This window comes from Cottoperca gobio, chromosome 4 (assembly GCF_900634415.1).
Source record: "Cottoperca gobio chromosome 4, fCotGob3.1, whole genome shotgun sequence".
Taxonomy (NCBI): Eukaryota; Metazoa; Chordata; class Actinopteri; order Perciformes; family Bovichtidae; genus Cottoperca; species Cottoperca gobio.
In genome coordinates, this window is record NC_041358.1 from 20,287,883 (window position 1) to 20,307,874 (window position 19,992).

At 40.0% G+C, this 19,992-nt stretch overlaps 2 protein-coding genes across 3 annotated transcripts in view; both read left to right on the forward strand.

Annotated features, from left to right (window-relative positions):
- Nucleotides 1–8,424, forward strand: part of nexn (nexilin (F actin binding protein)) — an 11,839-nt gene extending 3,415 nt beyond the window's left edge. The window contains exons 4-14 of one of the 2 annotated variants that reach the window (XM_029428874.1): nucleotides 1,070–1,154; nucleotides 1,241–1,389; nucleotides 3,031–3,228; nucleotides 3,361–3,534; nucleotides 3,788–3,973; nucleotides 4,955–5,146; nucleotides 5,876–6,070; nucleotides 6,258–6,479; nucleotides 6,654–6,842; nucleotides 6,973–7,336; nucleotides 7,483–8,424. In XM_029428874.1, coding sequence (XP_029284734.1) covers nucleotides 1,070–1,154; nucleotides 1,241–1,389; nucleotides 3,031–3,228; nucleotides 3,361–3,534; nucleotides 3,788–3,973; nucleotides 4,955–5,146; nucleotides 5,876–6,070; nucleotides 6,258–6,479; nucleotides 6,654–6,842; nucleotides 6,973–7,336; nucleotides 7,483–7,496 — 1,968 coding nt within the window. In that variant the 3' untranslated portion in view covers nucleotides 7,497–8,424. Of the gene's footprint in view, nucleotides 1–1,069; nucleotides 1,155–1,240; nucleotides 1,390–3,030; nucleotides 3,229–3,360; nucleotides 3,535–3,787; nucleotides 3,974–4,954; nucleotides 5,147–5,875; nucleotides 6,071–6,257; nucleotides 6,480–6,653; nucleotides 6,843–6,972; nucleotides 7,372–7,482 lie in introns of those variants that run through there. The other variant, XM_029428872.1, reaches the window with a different exon arrangement.
- Nucleotides 8,425–9,335: 911 nt separating this feature from the next.
- On the forward strand, nucleotides 9,336–18,041 carry mindy4 (MINDY lysine 48 deubiquitinase 4). The gene is made up of 18 exons (XM_029430398.1): nucleotides 9,336–9,606; nucleotides 11,761–11,880; nucleotides 11,968–12,176; nucleotides 12,270–12,540; nucleotides 12,645–12,877; nucleotides 12,993–13,051; nucleotides 13,165–13,274; nucleotides 13,372–13,488; nucleotides 13,596–13,687; nucleotides 13,895–13,996; nucleotides 14,264–14,327; nucleotides 14,607–14,672; nucleotides 14,772–14,839; nucleotides 14,934–14,997; nucleotides 15,199–15,360; nucleotides 16,651–16,831; nucleotides 17,078–17,156; nucleotides 17,367–18,041. Exons 1-18 carry the CDS (start codon nucleotides 9,505–9,507, stop codon nucleotides 17,413–17,415), a joined length of 2,148 nt encoding a protein of 715 aa, XP_029286258.1. The 5' UTR covers nucleotides 9,336–9,504; the 3' UTR covers nucleotides 17,416–18,041.
- The last annotated feature ends 1,951 nt before the right edge of the window (nucleotides 18,042–19,992 follow it).

Here is a 19,992-nt window from a genome sequence, read left to right on the forward strand (position 1 = left end):
AGCAGAATTACAGAAAAAAGTAGGTAAAATATTGCTGAAACAATTAGTTCATTAATCAAATAGTCAAATCACAGAAAATTAAAGGGGAACTCCCTTGCTCACACAATTTTATGCTGCCAGCATAACTGGGCTGAAGAGAATCTCTAACAGAACTGTCAGTGGTCAAGTTGCATTTTGGGTAATGTAGGCGGCAGGTTTTCACAAGGAAGAACACTATGCAGAGAAAGATCCTTTTATTTTTAAACTGTGGAGTGCATTACTAAATTGGTTAAGTACACTTTTACCTTTCAACAATTTGACAATAGAAACATCTTCTTTGAACATTTTCAAGGAAAAATTGCAAATATCTGGTTCCATCTTCTCAAATGTGCAGCTTGTCTCTGTTTTATATAATTGTAAGGTGAATATTAACGGGGTTTGGACTGTTGGTCAGAACAAAACAAGACATTTGAACTTGGCTATATTCTGGCATTTTATCGACTAATCAATCAACCAATCCTTAAACAACAGACAGATTAATCAATATTAAAAATAATAAAAATTAGCTGGAGCTATTAACTTATGTTAAAAAAATTCAATTAATGTAATATTAAGCTATGAAAATATAGTGTCCTTGATTTTGATATTTCATCAGAGGAAACAGATAGAGAATATACATGTGTATGATATTGACTTACAGTGTGGAGGAATTATTTTAGTGACTGAGAATGTGTGCAAATTAAAGGGGAATGTCAGAGATTAATTCTAGGTTAAGACAGCTTTCATTTAGATCGACTGTGGTGAAATAAAAGCAGTGATATGGTGTTATGTGAGTGGATTATCAGACAGAACAACCCTCCTGTTTACAGCCTTGCCATAGTTGGCCGAGCTTGGGAACCTACGCTCATCTCCTGCCTGTGCGACAACACCACGGCCCAATCAGAGGCCCATCTTCAGGTCACATGACCTGGACATTAGCAGGGATTAGGCCCTTGTTCTTACTGGGACCAGCATGGTTCCTGAGTGGCAAAGGAGATGATCCCAGCTAAACCGTAACCTCACCACAGCTCTCCATCTGATCCTCCCACAGATAAAGGAACTACTCGCTTCCAGTGATGAGGAAGAAGAGGTGAAGCCAGCAAAGGTAGAAAAATCCTACGTCCCCAAAATCACAGGTAAGACACACAAAGGGAAGATGGATATTCAGCGAGAGATCTGGGTGAAGAGGAGGCTGAAGGCTTGTGCTCTGTGAAATCCTCAGGTAGTGTGAAGGGGAAGTTCGCAGTCATGGAAAAACAAAGACAAGAGGAAGAAAAGAAGAGAATGGAAGGAGAGAGAAATAAGAGGGAAGCCCAGGACAACAAAGAAAAAGCCAAAATAAAGAAAGAATTGGCTAAGAAAGCAGCTGAGGTAAGGAAACGTGGCTTGAATTTATTTTTCTCGCTGTAAAGTGGGACAGCATGTATGGATGTTTAAGTGCCGCTTTACTGGTGAGAATAGCGTTCTTGTATCTGTAATGATTCAGGTAATCCTCAGCTGCCGCTTAGATGAGTTATTTTAAGTGGCACTTGAGATCCAAACAGTTGGCAGATGCTGGATATAGGTCATAAACCACCAGTAGCATTGTTGACATGACCAGCATGAGAACTTGTCGTCAATTTACAGCCTTTATTTAATCTTACTGTTATATTACTAAGACTTGTGGTAAAGAATTATGTTATGTAGATCAAATGAATATTTCCAATCAGCACAGAACAGAGACGGCCTATTATTCATTTAGACAGTGCAGTTCTTGGGAATGGTTACATAATATTCTTGTGCCAGATAAGCAATTAAAGGCAATTACCGGATACTACTTTGCTGTAATTCTTCTCTAGTACAGCCGAAACAAATGGTAACATGTCTGTATATGTATATATATGCTATACAAAAATCTTTAACAGGACTCTGTGTTAACAGTATAGATTATATTCAGCTTTTTATTTTGAATATGTCTTTACTACTCTGCCTTTATCATCACCATCAGTAAACATAAAGGTTGTAGCTAACTGAGGACACTGAGGTCATGTTGTATCTTAGGATTTTAGCAAATTTGCGGGAAATACATTCTACAATTATAAACATTAGACATTATTTAGGCTGATTTCACACTCTTTAGGCCGTGTATTTTTCACCAGGATGTAGTATTTCTACACCAGAATTGTATTTCTGGTTAGCTTGGCGAGGGCTTTGAAACAGCATTTAAACCATCGTGTTGAGAAATAAAATTGGAACGCTTTAATAGGTTTGTCATTTTTCTAATATTTTCCTTGGTTGTTTCCTGTAAATAACTGTATACTAATTATAGAGGAAATGGGCACAAAGTTTTGTAGCAGGTTTAGTCGCATCTCATGTTCCAGAAACAACTGGAACGGCACACTAACAGCGCTGCCAGGTGTAGACAGCATACGACTGGCAACTGTTTCCCACACATCCCAGTGACCAAAGTATCTCGCGACCTCCTTACTGTGACTAAATTAGACCCTGCTATCTAAGACTGACACCCAAACCCTGACCTATTGCAAATGGCGACATTAGGCCAATAGCGTTGGCCCTGACCCACCCACATGCTCTTGTTCCCAGTCTGTGTGTGTGTGTGTGTGTGTGTGTGTGTGTGTGTGTGTGTGTGTATACCACTGAATAGTTAGTGTGTCACGCCGTCTAGAAGAGTTCAAGCCTGAGGGGTTGAAAAAGTATTCAGATCCAGTACAAAGTATCCATATAACAATGTAAAAGAAACTCAATTATATGTTAACTGTAAGTCATGCATTTACAATTCTGCTTAAGTAAAAGAATTATCAGCAAAATGTATAAAAAGTATAAAAAGTAAAAAGAAATTGTGGACAAAATGGCAAACAATACAATGGAGACACTCAAGTACAAGAACCTCAATATGCTTAATTGTACTTAAATACAGTACTACTACTCCTAAGTTACTTTCCACTCCTAAGTTACTTTACTTTCTGCCTTTGTAATACCTCGGATGATCCTATATTATCAAACACCTTTTAGGAAGGAGATGACACAATCCTGATACGGGTGGTTCCATCGAAGTCGTCACGACCTCCAGGCAGAATCAAGGTGAACTTTGAAGACATGGAGAAGAATCGAGAGGAGGAAGTGATGAAGAAGGCAGAGGAAGAGAAGAAGAGGCGGTACGATGAAAACAAACGCTCCTTCAGGGATGCCAAGCGATGCTCGGTTGTTCAGGTAGGAATACTGAAGATATGAACATTATTGTTAGCGTTAAATTAAATCTTGTTTTGGGCTTTTTAAAACCTTAACGATTGTGGATCACATTTAAACAATGTCTACTGCATTCTCACTCTCATTTGGATTTAGGATGAAGAGGAGAAGCCTTCAGAGAGGGCGCTGGTGGCTCCTGGAAAGCTGAAGATGACATTTGAAGAGCTGGAGAAAGAAAGGCAGGAGCACAGGAAGAAGCAGGCTGAGGAGGAAGCTAAGCGCCGCCTGCTAGATGAGAAGAAAGCTTTCGAAGAAGCCAGGCTGGGAATGGTAAACAAAACTTCATCAAATCTGATAAAACACTTTATATTTGCAATAAACTCAATCAACATCCTTGTATCCTGATGATGCTGACAAGCAGCAATATCAAACAAATATAAGACATTAGACTCGATGTATTAAGTACCGAGTAGTTCCATTTGCACGTCATAAACTGCCAAATATACTTTTTTTGTTGCCTATAGTGAATCTTGATGTTTGAACTGTTATTATAAGTGGTTACAATACGTTTGCATGTTATCAGGGAGAAGATGAGGAGGACGCTCAGGCAGCTCAGGAAGACAAGGAGTACCGGCCTGGAAAACTGAGGTTGAGCTTTGAAGAGGTGGAAAGGCAGAGAGTAGAAGAAGAGCGCAAGAAAGCAGAGGAGGGGTACAAGAGACGAATGGAGGAGGAGAGAAGAGCTTTCGCTGAAGCCAGGAAGAGCATGGTCAGTACGCTTCCCATACATAAATATAAAATTCTGTTTAAAGAAAAAGTATTTTAATCATGGAAGTTCTCTTGCAGTGCATCTCAGTTTACAAACATATCTGGTGGATATATCAGTCTAAGTTAAATGTACTTTAGATCTGATTTTACCATGACGGAAAAGTAACACATTTAGGGAAATACGCTCTCTTTCGCTTTCTGTTGGAGCGTTAGATGAGAAGATTGATATCACTACGTATATCTGCAAGATAAATATATGGCAACAGCAAGTTAGCTTAGCTTAGCATAAACACTGGAAACAGGAGTAAACAGCTAGCCTGGCTCTGTCTGAAGGTAACAAAATCCATCTACCAGCACCTCTAAAGCTTATTTATTCTGCATTCATATCTGCACAAAATTAATTCAGCAATTTCCTTGAATCTGAGCTGATGGGCTGGCTAATGAAACACAAATTGTAATTTTACACTTTGGTTTCCTACAGATCAAACAAAGATATATTGTCTTAATTAGTGAGCTGTAGCGTTTAGAGGTGGAGGTAAGTGTGTTTTGTTACTGCTGCACAGAGCCAGGCTAGCTGTTTCCAGTCTTTGTTCTAAGCTAAGCTAACTTGCTGCTGGCTGTAGCAATATATATATATATATTTATATATATATATATATATATATATATATATATATATATATTTATATATATATTTATATATATATATATATATTTATATATATATTTATATATATATTTATATATATATATATAAATATATATATATATATAATATATATATATATATATATATATATATATATATATATATATATGTGTATATGTGTATATATACAGATAGCGGTCCTTAGTGCAAACATTGTTAGACGAATAAGATGAGCCTCATTTTGAACGGTTACATGAAACTGGCAATAGATGATCACACCATCAGCCACTCCTCATCTGCAATACTCAAAGCTTACCTTGTGTTATTACTCAGCTTGTAGATGAGGACGATGAGGTGCTGATGGCCTTAGTGAACCTCGAGGGCAGTAAGCCCGGCAAGATATGCGCCAGTTTTGAGGATCTGGAACGGCAGAGAAGAGAGGAGGAGCAGAAGAAGGCAGAGGAGGAGGCCAAGAGGAGACTGGAAGAGGAAAAGAGGTTCTTTGCTGAGGCCCGTAAGAGCATGGTAAGTCTCCATCGCTCAGTGAACAAATATGTGTGTGTGTGTTGCTGATGATTAACAGAACATGGTCGTTTTTAGTTCATGCTTTGATTTAATTTGCTGCTGCTGAGCTGAGCTGCTTTCCCTGGAAACATGTGCTATAAGAAAACACGACACTGCCCAAAACATATACAAACAGCACATACACTTGATGCATGGTATGTGTGTGTTATTATAAACAAATATCAGTTCTGACCCTTTTGGTCTACATCAAGCCATCGCCTATTTTAACTTTTCACACTGACTCGGATGAGGATTAAGGTGTATATCATTCTGATGGGCTCAAATGGTACATCTGCATTGCTGTTCCCTTGTCAAAATGATTTCTTTAAGCGCCATGGCCTCGATCAGGAAAAGTCTACACATGGAGTTGAGACAGTTTCTTCACAGATACATAAGAAGAAACAACAGTTATTCGTACAGTATTCTATTATGAATGTATTCCATAGGATAATGGCACAAAGATCTACAGATGATGATGGGGTTGTTTTTGGGTGGGGGGCATGTTGTTTTTAAATGTTATGTGCAACAATAAGAGGCTCCTGCTTAGTGCTTGCTGGCTTTATTTAATATTGAGTGAGAAGTTGTACTTTTGTTTGTTGTTTTGCTCTGTTATGGACATATGGCTTGATGCAGTCAGTTACTTCACTCCCATACAGAAGCATCTTTGTGTGTGTGTATGTGTGTGTATAGGTAGTGGATGAGGAAGGAGGGATGGTGAAGAGTGAATCTCAGGAAGCACTGCACCCTAGAAAACTGGAGATGAACTTTGAAGAGCTACTGAAAGAGAAGGAGAAAGCTGAGAGGAGTCGCAAGGTGGAGGAACGCAAAAAGAAAATGGAGCTGGAGAAGCAGGAATATGAACAACTCAGAGAAGAGATGGGCCAGGTCAGTTTGGAACGGATGTTACCGTATAACTTTATCAGCCAATTACGCTTGACAATGCTGTACTTACATCTTTTAAATTCCTATAAAATCATACATGAGATATCTTCATGCAACGACAAATGCATCATTGTGGTTACTTTATTAGTTCTCACAACTATGCAAAAATAAATTGGCTTCTATCTGACAGGATGTAGTGAATGAAAGCTCAGATGTTGTAAGCAAAGAGTATGAAGAACTGACCAAGCTCAAGAGAACTGGCTCCATCCAGGCCAAGAACCTCAAGTCCAAGTTTGAGAAGATCAAGCAGCTGACCGAAGAGGAAATTCAGAAAAAGATAAATATGGAGAGAGCGCGGAGGAAGGCCGTTGATGATGAAATTAAAGAGAGAGAAACTGAGAGGTTCGAGGAGGTAAGATAATACAGGGATGTGAATTTTCCATAAAGAGATCAGTAATTCAAGAAGCCACTAACAACATTTATGAGTCTGATTTATTAAAATTAGGGAAACAATGCTGTCCCAATTGTTTTTATATCAATAGGGGGATTATCTCTGTATCACATATTATAACTGCTGTGTTTTCAGGAGGATGAGGGAGGAGAAACAACTGCAGCCAGGGTCGAGGAGTCACCGTTCAAACAGAAAGTGGATATGAAAGCCAGATTTCAACAAATGGCCAAAGCCAGAGAGGACGAGGAGAGGAGGAGGATAGAGGAGCAGAAGCTCCAGAGGATGCAGTTTGAGCAGCAAGAGATTGACGCTGCCCTCCAAAAAGTAAATCTTCCATGTTCATGAGCATATATGCAAAATCATTCCTTATGCATGAGAACATAGCAAGAGTTTGGTTTAAGGTCACTTTGACCATGGCAACAGTTTGTGATTTTCTTCCGTCTTCTGTTTGCAGAAGAAGGACGACGATGTGGAGGACGAGGGTAGCATCATCAACGGCTCTGCGGCCTATGAAGATGAGGAGGATCATGCCAGATCGGGGGCTCCGTGGTTTAAGAAGCCCCTTAAAAACCAATCAGTTGTGGACTCGGAGCCAGTTCGGTTCACCGTTAAGATCACCGGAGAGCCCAAGCCGGAGGTGACCTGGTGGTTCGAGGGAGAGATGCTCCAGGACTGTGAGGACTATCAGTATATAGAGAGAGGAGAGACGTCCTGCCTCTACCTGCCAGAGACCTTCCCAGAGGACGAGGGAGAGTACATGTGCAAGGCTGTGAACAGCAGAGGCACAGCAGCAAGTACCTGCATCCTCACAATAGAAAGTAAGACCACCTTGGTGTGATTGCATGCCCGCATGATGCCTCCTATCTGGATTTCAACCTCTCTCTCCATGAAGTGGATCGCATGCTCTTCTTCCTCGTGATCTCAGGCAGATGTGGATAACTGCTCTTCTGTTTCTTTCTTGCAGCTTATGACTACTGATGCCCTTCCACGTTCAGGAAACTTTCCCTGTTGTCTCTCACTCCTTTTGTAAAACTTCGTCCCTCATAGTATGGTCAAACAGCGGAGGGAAGAAAATAGCAGTATGCTTGGCATTCCTAAGGGAGGGATACACAACACACACAAAAAAAAAATGCAACATGTTGTTTACGTTTGTAAAGCTGCACTCCCTGTAGAATAGGATGATACTTGTGCCAAAACAGACACAATTCTTGTTCCCATGCCAAGGGTTATCTTTGCTGCGGGGCCCCTTACGATATTTGTGAAAACAGCAATTTTAAAGTATCATAGTATTGTAAATATCACACTTTATAGTCCATACATGCAAACATTATGTTTCAGGCATTAAAATGTAAAAAGTAAGACGTTCTCGTGCACTAATTTTAAAGAACAAGGAATGGGAATATCAGTAACAAATCTGGCTTTGGTATTTTACTCCTGTTTAACAACTTCAGCAATATTAATCAATTTTCTGTACTCTTTGCCATGTTAGTAAATGGTATTGTGATACTTGCCTGGTATTATATCGTGGGGTAATATCACTTAAATAATCACTTAATTGGATATCCACATTGAAGATCTGCCGACAACGATATTGCAGGAACAAAACAATTAGAACTGATGTATGTCCTGATTTTTACTGAAGCTCTATAGGTCCAGATTAAATGTTTTTAAACAGCAGCAATCTAAAAAAAAAAAAAAAGATTAATATATTGATTTTTCATGCACCAACCCCCCTTTTTCTTTTTGAGTTAAATGTTATACTCTTGATACAGTTGTCATAATTCAGTTGTGCTGGACAGTAGGTGACCGATTCATGGTTTGATAATGAAAAATAAATATAGGCTAGCCTGAATATTTGTCGTATATTATAAATGAAAATGTTTTAATAAAATGAACAAAAACAACAGAATTTGTGTGGTGTCTTTTACTGTTGCATGGGGAAGACTTGAATAACTGCTGCCTAATGCCTGATCACATTGTACATTTGACTTTACTGTTGCTTAAAGGGTTAAAGTGAGTAAAACCCAGAAATCTATCTTCCTTGTATTCACACAAACCTGAAGTGGCCATGAGAGACAAGCCCCAGGAACAGCAGGTATGGGGAGATTTTATCATAGTGACTAAAGGAACCGCATGTCATGCATTGGGACATACAGTACACATGTATTACAAATAACATTTCTGCAAAACCATTACAAAAATATATCAAACTGCCAATTAGAGCTGCAACGCATTAGTCGATTAACAGAAAAATTATCGCCGTCTACTTTGATAATCAATTAATCGCTAAAATTATTTTTCATGCAAAATTTTAGAGAATGATACTTTTACCCTCTCAAATATGGAGCATTTATATCATATTACACTGAATATCTTTGGGTTTTGGACTGACAAAACAAGACATTTAAAGACATCACCTTGGACTTTGAGAAAGTGGGATGAAGACTTTTGACTTCTTTCTGACATTTTATAGACCAAACAATTAATCGATAAATCTAGAAAATAATCAGCAGATTAATCAATAATGAAAATAATAGTTAATTATCTTGATAGCCCTATTGCAAATCCTATGTATGTGTTTATGTTGTTTTCATATGATGCATTTTCCTGATGAAGTTGTAATTAACTTTAACTTGAGAGAATGAGAAGTTGGAGGCGACAGAGTTCATACTGTATTGAACAGCTTCGTAAAGTCTGACATACTGGACACTGTAGGAGTTAACTAACTCCAGAAGATGGCAGTAGAGCAACATTAAGAATGCAAGCTGCCGTTAAAACCTATAGAAGAAGAAGAAGAAGAAGAAGAATGTATTACGCATGGCATCGCCATGGTAACGTACATTGCCAGACAACAGCTCTGAAAGACACGCGCAGTTTCACACATTTGTAGCGCATATGGACGGTCTCTGAGAGATCCAGGTTTTGTTATGGTTCACTAGACGGTTGGCTAAAGGCTACTGTCAGAGCAGCTTCGTGTTGAGTTTATATGTTAGAAGAAGGCCATCACAGCCGGGACACGTCCATCACTATGACCGTTTCAGTTGAAGAGGTGTCTTCGTCCGTTGTACGGGAATTTCTGAATCGAAAGGTAAGTTAGCTAATAAAGTCTGGTGGTGAACTTGCTCAGGACGGCAAACCGTTACCACAGCTAGCTAGTGTTAGCCCCCAAAGCTAGTGTTAGCACCCAATGGTAGTTTGGCTTATTCAGGTGTTGCACTGAAATCTGTGATTCGTCAGATTCTGTGCCACAAACTCCAGACTGAGATTTGACTCTGAAACCAGCTTCTGCTGTCACAACATACACCATATGACCCTGGTTAGGAAGGGTGGTGGTCACATATCATAGCTGCTACCAACACGTTACTATTTTTTAATGACAGTCACAAACATGGCCATGGGATACTTCAGATATTTTGAAGTAGGGTTGTATGATTTATCCATAGTCAGTACAGTAAATGGTAGTCGGTACGCCCCCAGTTTGGATAAACAGCCAGTTTCACCAACAACAAAAAAAAGAATATCAGTTCAAGTCTATGCTATACTGAGATCATTTTTACCGCTTTAAATTGCTACATTTCCTCTCTTCAAAGCCAGATTCCATTGACAAAAACAGTAATTTTAGCTGGCAGAACATGGACTCTTGACTCTCGCAAGGATCCTGGGGGGGGGGGGCCTGTGTTTTGTGGATCTGGAGAAAGATACTGTGGGAGGTGCTGCGGGAGTATGGGGTGAGGGGGTCACTTCTGAGGGCCATCCAATCCCTGTACTCCCAAAGCGAGAGTTGTGTCCGGATACTCGGCAGTAAGTCGGACTCGTTCCCAGTGAATGTTGGCCTCCGGCAGGGCTGCGCTTTATCACCAATCCTGTTCGTGATTTTCATGGACAGGATATCGAGGCGTAGTCGTGGAGGAGAGGGGTTGCAGTTCGGTGACCTGAGGATCTCATCGCTGCTCTTTGCAGATGATGTGGTCCTTATGGCATCATCGGTCTGTGACCTTCAACAGTCACTGGATCGGTTCGCAGCCGAGTGTGAAGCGGTTGGGATGAGGATCAGCACCTCAAAATCTGAGGCCATGGCTCTCAGCAGGAAACCAGTGGAATGCCTACTCCGGGTAGGGAATGAGCCATTACCCCAAGTGAAGGAGTTCAAGTACCTTGGGGTCTTGTTTGTGAGTGAGGGGACGATGGAGCGAGAGATTGGCCGGAGAATCGGAGTAGCGGGGGCGGTATTACAGTCACTTTACCGCACCATTATGATGAAAAGAGAGCTGAGCCAGAAGGCAAAACTGTCAATCTGGTCGATCTTCGTTCCTACCCTCACCTATGGTCATGAAGGCTGGGTCATGACCGAAGGAACGAGATCGCGGGTACAAGCGGCCAAAATGGGTTTTCTCAGACGGGTGGCTGGCGTCTCCCTTAGAGATAGGGTGAGAAGCTCAGCCATCCGTGAGAGACTCGGAGTAGAGCCGCTGCTCTTTTACGTTGAAAGGAGCCGGTTGAGGTGGTTCGGGCATCTAGTAAGGATGCCACCTGGGCGCCTCCCTAGGGAGGTGTTCCAGGCACGTCCAGCTGGGAGAAGACCCCGGGGAAGACCCAGGACTCGGTGGAGAGATTATTTCTCCTCACTGGCCTGGGAACGCCTCGGGATCCCCCAGTCGGAGCTGGAGGATGTGGCCCGGAGAAGGGAAGATTGGGGTTCCTTACTGGAGCTGCTGCCCCCGCGACCTGACCCCGGATAAGCGGTAGACGATGGATGGATGGAGAACATGGACGTTGCTGGTCTACCGCTGCCTCGATCTTTTTGTGTTATTGTGTGACTTAACTAACCTCTTTTAAACACCAAAGTCACACAACAACAACAACAACAACACAAATAAACCAACCGATCAGGCAGCAGTTTGACCAGCAACTCTGCAAGGTAAAATCACAGTTTTTGTCAAAGAAGTCTGGTGGCTTTGAAGAGAGCATAGATAAGATGTTCCATTCCCCATCGGAAAGGGAAACAATCTAAATTAGGTGAGCCTTTCTTTAAATTCGCTTAAATACGTATTGGTGCTGCCCCGTCCATTGCAATATATTGCTTTGCTCCCGTGGCCATACTCCTGTCTGGGGGCGTGCCGACCGCAACGTAATGTAAGTAATTCACTGACTTTGGATAAGTAGCCTAGCTCATACAACCAAGATCCGACCTATCTCTTTTCAGTGTCACAGAATATGATGTAAAACACTTGTTGATACGCAGGGACTCAAAAGGACGATTGCCTGTATGGACGAGGAGCACCCACGCACAGAGGCCAGTATCAACAACAGATCACACCTGAGGCAGATTCTACACATGGACGGTCTCTATAGAAATAATAAAGTAAGTCTTTCAGTCGGAGGTTGGCTGCTGTGATGTGAATAACATTTTGTTTTTCTAAGTCTGTTGCTGACTTCTCTGTTGTTGCAGGCCCAGAACTCTCCCCTGAAAACATTACTGGAGATTATTGTAAAGCATCACATCGAGGGCCTTAACAATGATAGTGATCCTGCACAGTTTGCTCAAACTATGAGCTCCATTGGTTCTGCAGGAGCTAATTATCCACCAACAGTGATGAATGACACAAAGACAGAGCAGAGCGCAACATCTGTTGTTATTAGCAAACACGTCAAATTAAGGTATTTCAAGTTTCGTATATTTGATTCAGTATTTTGTGCTATTTTGACATTTTGAAAATTGGTTTAAATATATGGGATTTACCTCTCTTACAGGTCTAATATAGGAGACATCTGCTCTTCTAAGCCTATATATACGTCATTATTCCCTGAAACAGACACACTGTCCAGTCAAAATCAAACAGGTTTCTGGTCTTGCGACTTACAAGAACAAAAAGGCCAGCCTCTGGTGGCTTCCCTCAACAATAATGAACACTTCATCAGAACAGAACCAGACAAAAAGGCCATCACTGAGAGCACCCAAAGGAGCAGAGCTAATCGAACTAGACGTGGCATGATGGCTGGACCAATAGCTAGCACACCTCAGGTACTGGACTACTGATGCAGTTGTTAGAAACATATTGATCCCATACTCATCATATTACTCACATTCATCATACCCTGTTCCATCACTTATGTTTTTCCTTTTAGGAATCAACCAAAAAAAGGCAGAATCGAAGGCTCGAAGGGCCCCAGACGCTGCTCGGAAAAGACGAAGAAAACAGGAAGTCTAGGGATGGAGTTTTTGTGGCTGGCGAACATCAAACTGAAATAAGCTCAGCTGACTGCGTAGAAGGACAATGGGAGTTATGGAGTGCACCAGAAAGAATGCAGAGGGAAAACAGCTTTGAAAAAGTGCGACTAGACATTCGGAAGACTACAAAGTAAATGACTTTAAGCTGCTAACCGTAGTTAGTAGTAGTTACATTTTTTACTGTTGAAATTATTTTCCTACCAAGTTTTCTTCATAAGTTTATGTACATTGTGTCTGTTTCTTAGAGTGAAGTCTTTGACCAGGCCAAATGTGGCTGATTTGGATGTGTCTGAGATGGTTTTAGGTTAGTACTGTAAGAAAAGAGGCCGCATCTGTTGGTCTTTGCCTTTTTTCTTTTTCTTTTTACTTGTTGCCTTGTATCTGTCAAAGCTGATGGTGTTGTTCATCAACTTACAGATGACATCGATGATGATGACGATCTGAGAGAACTCTCCAAAGTGTTCTTTCAGCAAACCGTCGCAGAGCCCAGCTATGCAGGCTACCCAATGGACCAACACACCGCCACGGTTGGTGATGTACACCAGTGTTTCGTAAGAAATGCTGTGGAGTTTCTGTGCTTGCCTTTTCATTTTCTGTTTGTTTTCTGTTTTTGTTTTTCTCCAGGAATTGAAAACTGTTCTTCTCGGTTCCACCCTAAATTGTTTCAGTGTTGAATGGAGAAATCAGGGTTTGACATTCTCAGAAACACATGACCTGAGATACGGAATTGTGCAGAAAAAGGTTGTCTTAACTGTGCCATCCTGCTAAATGTCAGTAATCCTGAAAACTGATTTCTATCTGATTTATTGATATGTGGTATTCTGCACTCCTGTGTATTTATTTTCTAGGGTGGTCCGTGTGGAGTTCTGGCATCCTTCCAAGCCTTTGTTCTAAAGAAACTGCTGTTTGAAAACACTGAAAGCAGAAATATAGGCCTTCAGTACGTTATCCCTCAAATCAGCGCTTTGAGCCATAATGTTAACCACTGAATGCCCTATTGTAATCACTTGGATGCTTTTTTACAGCCATTAATTCACATCAAGGCATGCTTTGTAGCCACTGTTAAGTATTGACCTCTGCATTCGGTATTAACTGTATTATAACCCCACACAACCTGCTTTTCACTCAAATGCCACTTTGTTCTCAGGAGGTTAAGACCTTCCAACACTACCAGGAGAAAGTGTCTCGTTTTAGCGGCGACTGAAATACTGTGGAGGACTGGCGAAGAAAAACAAGCAACAGTTGCAATGTAAGATCATATTATCCACTTAATCCTCTACCTCCAGACGGATACAAAGTAATCTTATTACCGGAATATAATCAGTTTGAATGCATGTGAATACCTGGCTTAGATGTTGAGGGTCGGTGTGGGGTCACATTACCTCTAAAGGTCAAAACTTCTATTCCCATCACACTCATTGATCTCAGAAATGTCTGATAAATCTGCTGTTTCAGGTGCAGCACTGATTTTAAACAGTTTTGTGTGTTTTTATGTCATACCTCTTTAAAAAAACAGAAATTCAGGGAGAAATCATTTCACCCCAACTGGACACTACAAATCTGAAGGAGTGCTTGAAAAGGTGTGTAGTAAAGTTACACTTTTATATCAAAATATAATACAAATATACAGTATTTTCTAACTACATCAGACAAACATTGCTAAACAATACTTTAATGAGCCGGTTTTATCGGGTTGAATTTTTGTAATATTACATATTTAATAAATGCATTTGCACATTTGTTCATTTGTTTTTGGAATGCACCAAATACGAGTAACAAACAAAGAGAAGCTGTGTCAACATTCTCAATTAACAAAATGAAATCTGCTGTGGAAGTTTTATAACCAGCTTTTGTTTTAGATAACATGTTTCACTGTGGATAACATCGAGGACCTGCAGTTGCTTCTGGAGCGGCATATTGATCAGGCGAGACACCTAAATATTGACTTTCTCAGTTTTATTTTTGCCCTGTGAAATGTAAAAATAATTGCCAACCTTTTTTGCTTTTAATCTCTTTTTGCACAGTTTGAGACTGGGGTGTTAGGATGCATACTGCTCAGCATATCTGCTGTTCTCTCTCGATCCGTTGAAAAGTACGTTATGCCTTTTTTCCCTCTATGACTGTCACTATCAGCTAGATGATGAAATATCACCCTCATTATTCTTTCTCTTTATTATTTTCTTTAGAGTAAGAGACGATATGGACTTGCCCACCAACACACTCATTGGAGCCCATGGCTACTGCACTCAGGTTCGACATGAAACTAGAAACTTTGTGTTTGTTTGTTTGAATGAAGGTTCAGGAATTGATCTTGTTGACATTGGTTTAGGGACATAGGTTTCTCGAAGATCTCTGTGCATGACCAACAAACAAGACAGTAAGCAATACGACTTATTGTTACTGCTGTATGCACAAATGACTAAGATTGCTTTTTGTCTTTGTGTTCACCAGGAGCTGGTCAACCTGTTGCTCTGCGGCAGAGCAGTTTCTAATGTCTTCGACAATGACATTGAGTTGGATTCAGGCAATGGCAACATGACTCTACTTAAGGGAGTCAAAGGCAACTGTGATGTCGGCCTGCTGTCCCTGTTCGAACACTATAACATCTGTAAGGTGAGAGGCATTGGCAGCTGACTCTCTGGTGCCATCACTGCTGACAGACCAGATACTAGTCAGACTTAAGTGAAAACACAAGACCTCAGGGGGCATTCTTTGCTGTAATTATGGGCTCAACTGTGCTGCTGTTGCCACAGATGTGCCCATAATTACAGCAAGACTATAATGGGACTTGTATGATAGTTAACAACACATACACTGCCTGAAAATGTTTATTCAAAAATACTTTGCACACACGAGAATAGGATAACTAAAGAAAAATGGGAAGTAACAGGCTCTCTGGTTATCAAACTGTAGTATAGTAGTTAATTAAATTGTTTGCTTGATGGAATGCTAAATCGGGCCAGGGGCGTGAAGTCGGGGGAGAAATTGCCCCTTCTCCACTTCCCGCCCAGCAACTTCCAGAGCCCTTTGCTCTGACCACGGCCATTTTCAAACTCTACCTTCATTTTGATCTCAACTTCACATCTGTATAGTTGCGTGACTTCATCTCGCACGGTTGCGACTCTAAAGCAGTGACGAAATCTCTCAAGAGCGACCGCAATATAAACACCTGGCAAAGTACTCGAAACCTCCTCTCCTCTAGCGGTACAGTAGGCGTTTCCAGGAGCACATTTTTCCATGATGACACAAAACTGAAAACAATACCAGCGTCAATGTTGTGGCTGGTTATTAAATGTGTTTTTAAGAGACAGAACAATGGCATGTTGATGCTGAAGTAAGACAGTAAGAATCCTTTCTCCCAGCAAACAGTGATTAATAGCAGATTTTTCCTGGCTATTTCCAATTATGGAGTCTTCAAGTTATTTTCAATTTAGAATTGAGTAAAAGGTCCAAGCTTTAATTATATACTACGGTAGAAGTTGCACCAACTCAGAGAAAACGGGTCCTGGGTGGCGTCTACCAGAACCTGTAGAGAGGAGGTCGAGCTATGAATGTTAAACAAACTTTAATGATGGACTTTGCAAAAAAGAAATATCTTTCCACACATCATTAACATGCACCGTAAATAACAATACGTGTACAATCAAAATCCTCTTACTTTTACATCCTAGAAATCTGTCTCTCATTTGTAGTACAACAGGAAGCATGCATAAACAATGTTACAATTTAGATTTGACTCCTCCCACAATTGAGCGCAAGGCATTTTTTTCTTTTTTTTTGATATTTTAAAAAATAATAACATTTTAAATGCTGAATACAATTTAGCTGCTTTGGCGACGGAGTCCTGGTATTACATACTGTAGATTACTTTGCTCTGTTGTGTTCTGCTTTCTTCTATCTAAGGTAGGAGTTTACTTAAAGACTCCCCGCTTCCCTATTTGGGTGGTGTGCAGTGAAAGCCACTTCAGCGTGCTGTTTGGCCTGCAGAGGGAGCTGTTGACCAATCAGGACAAAGGCCTGGAGTTTGACCTCTACTATTATGATGGACTGGCCAATCAACAGGAGGAAATCCGCCTCACTGTCTGTATGTCACATCGCTTGTGTTTTTGTTTCTTATCCTCCCCTCTCCCCAGGGAGTGACCTCTCACACTGCACACAAATGTGCATTAGGGAAATAATTTCAGTGAATATGATGTGATCTTGTTTTCCTGCCAATGTAAATGATCTGGGTCCTTGTTGTGTTGATGCTTGAGAATTGCTTAGTTATTTTGCTGTTTGCACTAATTGTTTGTTTTAACTGAAAATGCTAATTGAGTGTTTGTATTTTTAGCTGTTGGCCAATCGGCCCCGAGCTGTGGAGATGTCGACACTGATCTCATTCCTCCACTAGAGCACTGTATCCGAACAAGGTAAGGATGTTATTAGCGTTTCAAGCACACTCGCTTACAACCATGTGCACAGTGATGTCTGCAGATCCTAAAAAACAACAACCATAAAATGTGTTCTTAAATTCCTTGCATGTAAATGGCATTCCTTAATACAGCTTGAAGTTCTAAAGAATCCTGCAGTATGCACCTGGGTCAGCTCTAAATGCCTTAAACTCTTTGTTTTTGTTTCAGGTGGAACGATGCATTTGTCAACTGGAATGACACAGAACCTATTCTCTGACTGATCACATGGTTTAATGTTTTTATTATTATTATAGACCATTAACCAAAATTAAACATTTGACATCACCAATACAGATACTTATATTTACCCATATGTTTTAGGATTGCCATTGTTTTCTCTTCATAGTGAGACACAGTGCCAGTTGTGTTCATGACATGATGGCCTGGATGTTATATATCACACAATGTATGTGCAGCTGGAAGCGATTGGACCCAAAGTGGGATATAGCATATCATAGCAGCCATAAAGTGTCATGCTGTTGCCTACAAAATGGTATTAGAGAGAGTGCACAAGTTTAACAATAAGCATGAGGAAACTTATTATTAAAATGTACAAGTTTAGAGGGAAATTCATACTTTTGTTGCTGGTGAAATGTAAATTGCTGCAAGATGCTGCATTGACCACAGTGGCCTTTTACTCTGTACCTGTACTTTTTACATAAATATATAGCAGCTTGTCCATATTCTAGACTAAATTAATATGATCTATCTATCTATCTATCTATCTATCTATCTATCTATCTATCTATCTATCTATCTATCTATCTATCTATCTATCTATCTATCTATCTATCTATCTATCTAGGTTAACGATGACTTAATTTCACATCATGTCTTAATTTCACATCATGTCTTAATTTCACATCATGTCTTAATTTCACATCATGTCTTAATTTCACATCATGTCTTAAGTGCTTTTTGTTTTTCTTACTCACTGTATAATCTTGAATTACAGTTTGATTTTGAAATGGCCTAAAATCAAATAACCTTCTATTATGTGCACGCTTTTAAATGAGATAATCTGTTGCCGTTGTTCTGTATTTGTCCTCATTGCGTCTTCATCAAAGAGAGTGAACGTTATACTAAATTGCTTATAATTGCCTTGATGAATTTTCACTTTTGACAGACCTCTCATGTGGAACAGAAAATAAAATCATTCAATACCTCAACTGTCTCACACAGAGATCATTGTTTTGTGTTCACTTGTATGCACCTTGTTTAACTGCCAAACAAATAGAAGAAATATCACAAAACTACCGTTGTGTAAATGAAGTACCTCGGCGAATAATACAAATAAAAAAATACAATAAAATAAAAAATAATCTGTTCTTTGTATGTTGCACAAACTAAAATGGTATCTTTTTGAAAGGAAACTAAGTCCTACATGTATATTGTGTCCTTACTGACATTACAGATGACTTGGTCATGAGGATGGTGTTAACCTGGCAGCTTGTGTAATGTCTCTTTAGCAAATCTGTTTAAAATGTTAAACTGTCTGTCAAATGTAAATGAAGCATCAGTTATCTGTTCAAATAAATTTAAAGTATGAATTATTGGATGATGAATACAATACTACAGTATGTCAATGACTCCAAACATGTTTTGGAGTCATATTGTGTTTGGTGGTACAGAGATGTACCTCCTTTGAGCATTGGAGGCATTTATTTTTAACTCTAAATGAACATTTATGTAATTCTTACACATTTTTTCAAATAAAGAAAACAAAAACTCGAAGCTAATTGTGAATTAACTCTCAACTACCATATGGCAGGGTGGAAATACAAATTCAGCTGAAAGATGCCTTGCAGTTAATCGGTGCAGTTATGTTTTAGCAATAGCAGGCGTCAGAGCACACAGAGTGTGGGGCATGCAGAGGGGGTGGCAGCGAGATCTGTGCCAACACCTCCAGCACATGGGATCAAAGACACTGCAGCTGGCGCACAGACAGAGCTCACTTCCCATCAAACTCTCTAGTGCAACGTGGACCGGAGTCCACATAAGATCTTAGAAGTGCAATGTGGGGAATAGACACATCAAAAAACATCTTTTCAACAACGATTGTTTTCATGATGAAACAATAGAAACTGCTGTCTTTATTAAATCTGTCAAAGTCGACCATATCCATGACATTTCCATTTTGGTGCACTGGAGATGCTGGAGAATAGCTCACTGTGATGATGACACTTCATTCATCTTTCAACTGTCAAATTCCTAATGGAGGTTGTATTATCTGAATGTGTATTATTGGTGACTCATGTAGGGATTTATGCATTCGACATAAGACATAGAAAGAGCCATGAATTAATCATGAGACATGAAGTGAATCAATGAGCCCTCTACAGCCATCAAGGCTACTGCAATCACTATAAATAAGGTGTCTTGCTTGAATGAGGCTTTGGGATCTAAGAAATTGGATTAAAGTGTTTACTTTTGCCACAAGAATTTTCTGCGGATGAGGAGACTCTAAAATACGTCACAAGGAGCCATGCTTAGGTATTAGGGTGCTAGTTGGCATACTCTTCTTTGAATAGTTGCCGCGTGATATTTTAGAAAGTGCCAAAGGGCTAATGACAATACAAAAGTGTGTGTGATTTTTAATTAATTAAAGCAAGGATCAGGACAATCCATTTACTTGATAGAGCTGGTTTCACTCAGGGGATGTGTATCAAAAATATCGAAAGTCTGCCACAAGACTAGTGTTACTGACAGTCCAAAATCATAGCTTCCTCGTACGGAATAAGGGATTTAAAAGCTCATTTGTAACTCTGTCTCTTAAACAATCTGTTTCAAACAA